The 9,555-nt window shown below is 42.9% G+C and overlaps 2 protein-coding genes across 3 annotated transcripts; both read right to left on the bottom strand.

Moving 5' to 3' along the window:
• Positions 1–217: 217 nt before the first annotated feature.
• On the bottom strand, positions 218–3,580 carry LOC147423267 (putative folate-biopterin transporter 7). 2 transcript variants are annotated; one of them, XM_086502303.1, is made up of 3 exons: positions 3,370–3,580; positions 2,637–3,216; positions 218–1,576 (listed from the first exon to the last, which is right to left on the bottom strand). In XM_086502303.1, the coding sequence occupies exons 2-3, from the start codon at positions 2,911–2,913 to the stop codon at positions 282–284; spliced, it is 1,572 nt and encodes a 523-aa protein (XP_086358429.1). In that variant the 5' UTR covers positions 2,914–3,216; positions 3,370–3,580; the 3' UTR covers positions 218–281. The 2 variants fall into 2 exon arrangements, with proteins under 2 accessions (XP_086358429.1, XP_086358428.1); XM_086502302.1 differs by lacking the exon at positions 3,370–3,580 and having other exon boundaries at positions 2,637–3,336.
• Positions 3,581–5,128: 1,548 nt separating this feature from the next.
• Positions 5,129–7,648, bottom strand: LOC147423266 (putative pentatricopeptide repeat-containing protein At3g13770, mitochondrial). The gene has a single exon (XM_086502304.1). The coding sequence runs from the start codon at positions 7,646–7,648 to the stop codon at positions 7,286–7,288; it is 363 nt and encodes a 120-aa protein (XP_086358430.1). The 3' UTR covers positions 5,129–7,285.
• Between the last annotated feature and the right edge of the window lie 1,907 nt (positions 7,649–9,555).

Raw genomic sequence — 9,555 nt, 5'->3', positions numbered from 1 at the left:
AATCTCATAAAGACATTATGCATGCATGGTATGGAAAAAAGACCCCTCCTAATCCCTCCTACATAATGTCATTTAAGAAAGTGAAACAAGCAGGAAACATTTGTCATTTTGTGCACTCCCGTGCGAGGGTGGTCTCAGCAAGTAGGAGATCACGTCAGCCAGTACAAATCCACTGTAAGAATGCTCATCTCAAGAAGAAGGGAAGGAGGAAAAAATGTTTAGGAAACATACATTTAGCAACTAAAGAGCAAAATTGGTATCCAAAGAAAAATGTCCATACATTAAATACTTTTTCCCTGTTGAGATTGTGGCAAGCTAGTAGCCCTAGGTCCCGCAGGAATGAAGGAGATCCAAAGGAGAGGGAGCAAGGCAATAAAGGCCTGCACCAAAATGGCTGTTGATAGCTCAGAGAAATCATGTGAGGAGATATGCAACATCGAGGCCAAAGCGACTCCCATGTACCCACTAATGATGGATGATAGGCACTGCATTGACATGAGCGCTGCAAGCAATGCACCCTCACTACCCGTAGGGCATAGCTGCCCGAGTAGAACCATCAATGGTAGAACTTTGAATTGATGAATCCCTTCGACGTACGCCGACAAGCCCATCACCATCATATAGTCCGGGATTCCCATCCACACATTCACCCTCTTCACTAGTAAGATGTCAAATAAAATGCACATACATGTAAGGATTTGTACTATAGCCAATAATTTCCTTAATGGAACATTTTTTAGATATCGACTGTAGGAGGCGCTTGCTCCCATTAAACCCACTTGACCCATCACCTTTGCCATGCCGACAATCGATGGGTCGACCTTCAAATGCTGAGTTTGATAGAAAAACATTGTTCCACTTAATGTGGGTATCATGGCATAGGAGGCCACAAACCATGCTAATGGATAAAGTATATCAGGTTGCTTCACTAGAATAATAAGATCGGATAATTGCTTCTTCATTCCAATTGACAGCCCACGAACCTCTTTTTCAGATAAAGCATCAGGCATACCAATGTGTAACATCCCAAAATCCGATCTTTCCAAACTGACGCTGGATTGCTTGTACCAATTTTCCGACTTTTCGAATACATGTGCTTCTTGAGAATCATTCGATTCATTAATGGAATGCGGATGCAGCTTTGTCGATACCCGCTTTTCTGTGTTTACAACCATATCCGAGAAAAGTTCATCCCTTCTGTCTCCAGCCCCATTGACAGAGTGGGGAATTCTTAGACCAAGAGACCGCTCATTCACGCTGACGGATTTGCATGCGTGAAAGAGTACAAGTATCCCAAAAACACTGAACATGAGCTTGAACTCGACCCTGCCCACCGCGAATGCTGCAACAAGGTTGCCGAGAACCCCACCGGCTGCTGTCCAAAACCATGCAAAAGATTGCAGCTCACCTGTGGATTTCTTCTTCTTAGCACACTCAGCTACAAGGGCATCGTTTGCAACATCTGCCATGGAAGACCCTAGGTTCGTCAATGCCAGAAGGGCTGCAACCGTGATGACTGAAGAGCCCCCTTTCGGCAACAAAGCGATAATTCCCCAGCATATAGCTTGAAGACAACCTGTCAAGAAATAAAGTCACTCATATATAGCCTTTGCCAGTTTCATTTTGCAAGGTCTGCTATTCTACGTAGTTTATACGGCTCCCGGGTTGGAAACTTGGCACCCTTTAAGAGTTAATTTTTGAACACGTCAATAGCTAGATAACCAGGAATACAATTGTATGTATGTATGTGTATAGCAGTATAACCCAGATGATCAAGAGAAAGCCCAAATATACAATAAAGAAGAGTTCAAGTTATAGCCTCAATGATACGTAGTCATCCACAAGGCAGCATAACCATTAGCTCTATATTGCACAGGAATGACTTCAGTGCAAAGATACCCTACTCACATCATCAAGCGATACTTAAAAGTGGCCGTAGAACTGGGTATGTACATGCTGCCACAGGCATCCCTCTCCCCCAACGTTCGTGCGCACGCACAACACACACACCAGGATTGAGCCTACATCCATATTTGCAAAATTAGTGCTTTTCAAAGAAAAGCTTACACAAGTCCCAAGAAATCAGATGTTGCTGTTATAGTAATACCTTCTTTTTTGAAATGCATCAACAGCTAAAGAGCTACCTCACAAGAATATGCACTCTCATAACACCATGGCACTAAGGCTAGATCCTTTGGATCAGCATCATAAAGGAGATCTGGAAGATTATTATAGGTGGCTTGAGGGTTGACATTTTCTATATGCTTCAGTAAGGGCCAAGAACATGGGCACCAATTTTTGCTGTGAATCCGTCACTTATATGCGGCCTCCAACGGGCGATGCACTAGTGAGACCGGTATTTCTCTTGCACCTCCCCATTTCTCTCCGGAAAAGAGCCGCAATCTAAAACATAGCTCACTACCGATCCTAAAACTTCAAATACAGCATGTCTCACCTGACAGGCTTTTTGTGATGGAAACTCTATATAATCAATCACACACCGGTATGCTAAGGTTTGGGATGATGGAAGGTAATGACTTTATTTTATGGAAATTACAAAAAAAACTCACAACTTAGGGAGCAATTTTGAGCACTGCTGTGAAAACAATTTTTCCAATAAATCGCAAATGGCTTACCCCCAATCACAAGATATGGAATCCTGTGGGCCCCGCGAATATAGATGGCATCTGAGATGATCCCATAGACAGGCTTGGCCACCAGAGGCAGAAAGACAGTATTTTGCAAGAATTGCAAGGTTGTAGGGTCCACAGCAAGTACATCTTTGAGATAAAAATTCACTGCCAGCCAGGGGAAGCACCGAAAGCCCTGAATCCAGTAGCCGAACCCTATAAGAAGCATGAAGGAAGCGCCATAGATGCGTCCGAGATTTGTAAGCCACTTGAATGCAGCCATACCTATATATACTTCTCCTCTCAAGGGCCTAAAATCACGACACAGACATCAATCTATGCCTCTGAATGGCTATGGAGCCTTGAAGGGATCCAAAAGAAACGCCGACTTGTCAGAAATGCAAGATGGAAAATGGAGCCCTGGATATGTTTGTCCATCTGGTGACCGAAGAAGATAAGCTCCTCTTCTGATGTTTCTACTCAGAAAACAGCTTCCTCCATTGCTTCTTTCACCCCTTACATTCTCTTAATGGATAGTGTTTAGTGCAGATTTCTTGCCAAAGAAGGGCCTCTCTTTGTGGGTTTCCTGCAATGAGGAGAATTCTTTGAGTGGGCGCAGGTTTTCATGGGTAGCGCAAACCTCTCTCTCTCTCTCTCTCTCTCTCTCTCTCTCTCTCTCTCTCTCTCACACACACACACACACAGGCAGACAAGCCCGAAGGTTGATGTAGGTACTTACTTTACTTAACAGACACATGCACGCGCGCCTTGTAATGCAGGTGGTTGGCTCGGTGGGAGATTTGGGCCTTTCTGTCCCTATCAAAGTTGTATATGATGTATATGGTGGAGCGTTCGTCTCCCCAGTGAGAAGCTGGTGAAGGCTGCTTTAAGGACTGTGTTGCCAAACTTGGAAGCAAGGTGGTTAGAGAGAGAGAGAGAGAGAGAGCATGAAAATGAGCCTTTTGTTAGCAGATTCATACGGGGCAGGGTTGAACCCCCGGCCGCTTGCGTAAGCGAACGCTGCAGGGTGGTCTCAACTTTGCCGAAAGGGCAGAGTTCCACCCCCGCCCGGATGCGTTATTTGTCAAGCTAACTCCATTGACACAAAAGCAACGTTTTGGGAGAAAGAGACGAGAGTTAACAATCCAGAAAGAAACAAAGTAGTTGAGCACAGATTAACTTTGCAATGCCCCACGTGTGAAAGCTTTCTATAGAAGACTTTAGCATGGGATGATTTGGGGCATGTCACAAATCATCGGTAGACAAGTAACACGTCATAGGATGTTGGAGGAGTCTAGTTCTCTTTACCTTGATTGACGCACTATGAAGATGGTAAAAATTCAAAAGGTGATAATGATGTGGATCTTACCTCATGGCATAGCTTGTGATAATGGCATCTTGTGAAAACAACCCAGACCTTCCTTGAAACGGCCATGTTGGGCATATGTTGCAATCAACGCATTTCAAGAAAACACATTCCAGGCATGAAACTATATCAAAAAATTTCCATCATATTCTCTGTGAATTCTCTTACCCAAGATAATGCCTTGCTCTACTTAGGTGATTGCACCTGGAGAGAGGGCCTTTTCACTTTGCATATGGTGAAAACACAACAAAATTCCTCACGCCTACAAGTTCCATGCATAGGTGATTGCATTTGAAGTGGGGCCCTTTTTCTTTGCATATGGTGAAAATTGTCCAGAGCTTACTTACCACATTCATGTTGGGCATATCTTGCAATCAACTCGCTCCAAGAGACATCCTGGGCAAGGATCTCATCCAACATCCGTTCCTTTCATTAGGCATGAGCTAGCTAATATATCTTTTTGGGCTCTAGTGACCAATCCAGTCCTTGTGATCCTTGTTTTCCTTGTCCTCAGCTCAGCCCTATTCTGTAGCCCAAAAATTTTGGAATTGTTCATTGCAATAGGATAATTGGGATTGGGATTTATTAACTTGGTTGAATATACATGTTGACAAGGTATGAGGGACACCATCAAGATCTAAGATCTTAATAATGGAGTCTTTCAAGACTTGCCTACGACTTAACCATTTTTGTGAGGATATGGTGTGAATGAAAGAAGAGGAGCAATGTTTTACCTTTCACCTCATATCATCTCTTATTCTAGAGACTTCATAACATCTCTCCTCAAAGCTTTTACCAAAAGCTCCACAACCTCGCAAGACAAATGACAATTGACATTAGTAGATATGTGGAGGAGAAAATTTGCAGATAGTAAATTTTACAGATGAAAGAAGACGCATTTCGTGCATTGGAATGCTTATGTCCATTAAAGAAAAAAAGAAAAACCATACATACGTACGGTAAATCATACATACGTACGGTATGGTGGAGTTGGCACCGTTCTCTACATTTATAATAATACCATAGAAAATATGCCCTTCTCTCGCCACTTTTATTCCCTCCAATGTTGAAAGGGGAGTTATGCTTCTATTCGAGTGTTGGAAGGACTCTTTTATTTCAAAAATCTTGCAGATGCACGAGGAAGAACTCATTACTATTGATTTATGTTGGCTTGTGATATTCTAATTGTCATGCCATGGTGTACCCTTGACGTGTCCCTTCGTTCGCCATCACAGAAGTTCTTCAATCCTTGTCGTGTTCATCTACAATCTTTTCAATAAATCTAATGTGGATCGACTACCAAATGCTCCTTTCGTTGTTCCCCCACCAAGTCACTAGTATTTACGTTGATGATATATTGTGCGCCTCACCAAATGAAACCTTCTTCCAACCCGATATTTCATACGCAAAAAATCCTAGACCACAGTTCTTAAGCAAGATATTCCTCTCCTATTCTTGCATCGGATATTCCCAAGGAAGATTAAGATCCTTTGAGATGGAATCAAGCATGTCTTTTGCTGCTGCTTTTGCAAATCTCTCCTCTCTTTGGGTGAAGCTGCAAAGAATCCTAGATCATAGTCACTTCGCATCAGCTGAACATAGCCTAGAGCTTTCTGGCCCTACTCTTGTTGTGCGTATCCTGCAATCAATGCATCCTTGGAGATGATGTTTGGAACAAAAATCTCCTCGAGCACTATGTGCTTTCTCAAGTGCACAACACTTGGCATACAGATCGACCAAGGCTGCTCAGCATCTCTTTCCAATAGCATCTGAGTAACAATATCATCGCAAATTTTGGTGTCCATATCAACATCTTGTGTAGAGCTACATGCCTTTAAGATATACACATAGGTGATTGCGTCTGGAGATGGCCTTTGCTACGCATCTTTTGAAAATAGCCCACAACTTCCTAGCCCTGTCCTTGTTGGACATATCCTGCAACGAGTGCATTCCACAAGACGACATCCCGCACAGTAAGCCCGTCAAAGGCTTGTTGCGCACTGACATGTGTACTGCACTTGATATACATACTAACCAACATTTTCCCCAAGAATGTAATCTTTTCAAGTAACCCACTATCGCAAATATCATCATGAATCCTACTACCTTGGTACAAAACCTTCTACTTAGCACAGTCTTTAAGTGAGATCACAAAAGAGAGACTCATTCTCTTGCTCTCCATTTTTGTTTCTATAGCCTTTGTTGCTGCTTGCTTGGCGATGCTGCGAGAGAAAATGGATGTGTATGGACCAAGGCATTGCCAAACACGACATCTCTTTTCAATGGCATCTGAGTAACAATATCATCGTGAATTTTTGTGTCCATAGATTCAGCATCTTGCGTAGAGCCACATGCCTTTAAGATATACACGTAGGTGATTGCGTCTGGAGATAGCCCTCACTACGCATCTGCTGAAAAACAGCCCACAGCTTCCTAGCCCTGTCCTTGTTGGGCATATCCTGCAATCAGTGCATTCCAAGAGATGTCGCTTTGAACAGTAAGCTCCCAAAGCACTTTTTGAGCTCTCTCAAGTGCACCACATTTGGTACGCATGCCAAGGCAGTGCCAAGTACCTCATTTTTTTCCAACAGCCTTTGACTAACAAAATCATCAGGAATTCTCTTGCCCATACCAGCATCTTGCATAACGCCACATGCCTTCAAGATACACGCATGGGTGAATACATTTGAAGAGCTGCCCTCTCTTTACATCTGCTAAAAACAGCCCAGCACTACCTGGCCCTGCCTCTGTTGGGAATATCCCATGAGCAGGAGCATTACAAGAGACGGCATTCCCAACAAGAAGGTCATTGAGCACTTTTTGTGCTTTATGAAGTACATCGCATTTCGCATACATGTCGAGCAAGGCAGTGCCAAGCACGACATTTTTTGTCAACAACACTTGGCCAACAAGATCAGCATGAATCCTACTGCTTTGGTACAAAACCTTCTGCTTAACACAGTCTTTACGTGAGCTCACAAAAGAAGGACTAATTCTCTTGCTCTCCATTTTTGCTTCTGTAGCCTTTATTGCTGATTGCTTGGCGGTGTTGCGAGAGAAAACGAATGTGTGTGGACCAAGGCATTACCAAGCACAACATTTTTTGCAACAGCCCTTGGCTAACAATATAAGATCGAATATTTAAAGCCCATATCAGCATGTTGGGTAGAGCCACATGCCTTCAAGATGCATGCGTAGGTGATTTTATCTAGACAGAGGCCCTCACTTTGCATCTGCTGAAAACAACCTAAAGCTTTCTAGTCATGCTCCTCTTGTGCATATCCTGCGATCAGTGCATTCTAAGTGACGCCGCTCCGAACAGTAAGCTCCTCAAGCACTTTTTGTGCTTTCTTAAGTGCACCACATTTGACATACATGCCAAGGCAGTGCCAAGTACGTCGTTTTTTTCCAACAATCCCTGAGTAACAATATTATCATGAATTCTTTTGCCCATATCAACATCTTGCATAACGCCACATGCCTTCAAGATACACCTGTAGGTGAATACATTTCGAGAGCTGTCCTCTCTTTGCATCTGCTGAAAACAGCCCATCGCTTCCTGGCCCTGCCTCTGTTGAGCATTCCAACAGACAGCATTCCGGATAGGAAGCTCGTCGAGCACTTTTTGTGCTTTTAATGAAGTATACCGCATTTGGCATATGTGTGGAGCAAGCAAGTGCCAACCACGACATTTTTTGTCAACATCCACTGACTAACAAGACCATCGTGAACTCTTTTGCCCATACCAACAACTTGCATGATGCAAAATTCCTTCAAGTTGCACGTGTAGGTGATTGCATCTCATGCTCCAGGCCCTCTCTTCCCATTTGCTGAAAACAGCCCAGAGCTTCCTGGGCCCTGCTGGGCATATCCCGCAATCAATGCACTCCAAGAGACAAGATTTTGGGCACGAATCGTTGCTGATTGCTGATTCTCTCTCTCTCTCTCTCTCTCTCTCTCTCTCTCTCTCTCTCTCTCTCTCTCTCTCTCTCTCTCTCTCTCTCTCGCTGCAGTAGAAAACAGCCGAGAACTTCCTGGTCCTGCCCCTGTTGGGCATATCCTGCAATCAATGCACTCCAAGAGACAAGATTCTGGTTAGGAAGCTTTGCTAATTCACTCTCTCTGTAACCCTCCATTCAATCCAAGGGCAATGTTGATGGAAGAGATTGAGTGAGATAATTAACCCTGATTGTCCACTATCATTTGTCATCGCAGAAGATGCAGCGTCCCCTCTCCCTGCTTCTCTGTTGCTGTAGGTGGAATTTTGCTGGATGCGAATGTTGCAATATATGTTAGCAAACTGAGTGCTGGTTGCGTTCCCTAGTGATCCTTAGACGACCTCCTTGGTGGAAGTAGGTTTTTTTCTCCTGTCTCAGGGCTCCTCTGCTCATCAACCCCGATCTTTGATTCTCTCCGTCTCTCCCGTTCAACCGTTGCTGATATGCCTTCGATAACAGGTCTTGAGTTAACTCTCCTCGTCGGCTAGATCTTCAAGGTCTCTTGGGATAGTTTCCTACTACGTTAAAAAACTCTAATTCTTCTTCTCTCTCCCCCCAGTTGCGGTGTGCTCCACTCCTTTTCTAGAATTAGCTCACTACCATCTTCTAGTCCCTACTATTGTGTGATGACGAGTACATAAATCATCATAGTCAAGAATGCTCTAAGGTTCATGGGGTTGGATTGGGGTTCAATGAAATCGACCAAAACTTGATGATCAATTCACATTGGCATCCCTATACAAGCGTTTACGAAAATAGCTTACATGAAAGAGCATATGAATACAAGAGTGCATATGTAAAGACAGTTTATAGGCCAGCTCTCCAACTCAATTGAGTATTTTGAATGGGCCACAATATTTAGGAGGTAACTTAGGCATAAGGCTAGTTTTCATGCTCTCAAACACGCAAGAAAACCTCTTCACCTTCTGTACAGTTGCCAACGTTTCACATCAGCAAACTTCTTGTATATGTCTTGTTCTTGTCGGACATCTTGATGAGCAATTTTCAGCATATCCATATGGTTTTGGATAAAGTCCTTGAATTGTTCAATTTTTTCAGTTGTCAATCCCACTATAAGTGGTGATCTAGATTGAAAACCAAATATAAGCATGAAAGGACTCCAAGATAGAGAGATAATCTTCCCAATCAAATTGATTATTGCTAATGTATACTCTTAACATATCCTCTACCATTTGATTAACTCGTTTAGTATGTCTATTTGTCTCGGGATAATTTACAATACTGATATTAAGTTGTGTATCCAATACCCTCCAGATTTGATTGTAAAACTTGAGATCACAATCACTGACAATATTGTTGGGAAATCCATATAATCTATACATATTGTAGTAAACAACTTGGCTAACTCTAGAATTTTATTAGTGGAATTACTTCAAATAAACTTGTTGTGGAAAAGAATCGTAGGCAATTCTTATGAGCTTGATATATGTGGTGTGGGCAGCATCAAGGTTTCTATGTGTAATGACACTGAGTTTATGTTACACAATGTCAGGCATGTATCCAAATTGACAAAGAGTTTGATGTTTTTTGGGACAGCTGG

The sequence above is a fragment of the Adiantum capillus-veneris genome, chromosome 26 (genome assembly GCF_014529385.1).
Source record: "Adiantum capillus-veneris isolate H3 chromosome 26, ASM1452938v2, whole genome shotgun sequence".
NCBI lineage: Eukaryota > Viridiplantae > Streptophyta > Polypodiopsida > Polypodiales > Pteridaceae > Adiantum > Adiantum capillus-veneris.
Note: the sequence above shows the minus strand (reverse complement) of the source record. Positions and strands in the feature narration are given on the sequence as shown.

What these genes read in the sequence shown, in the direction of transcription:
- LOC147423266 (XM_086502304.1), bottom strand. Translation starts at nt 7,648, where the DNA reads ATGCGGTATACTTCATTAAAAGCACAAAAAGTGCTCGACGAGCTTCCT.
- LOC147423267 (XM_086502303.1), bottom strand. Translation starts at nt 2,913, where the DNA reads ATGGCTGCATTCAAGTGGCTTACAAATCTCGGACGCATCTATGGCGCT. An exon ending in TCCATATCTTGTGATTGGGG is followed by an intron (nt 1,577 to 2,636) that starts GTAAGCCATTTG and finishes ATTTCTTGACAG; the next exon opens with GTTGTCTTCAAGCTATATGC.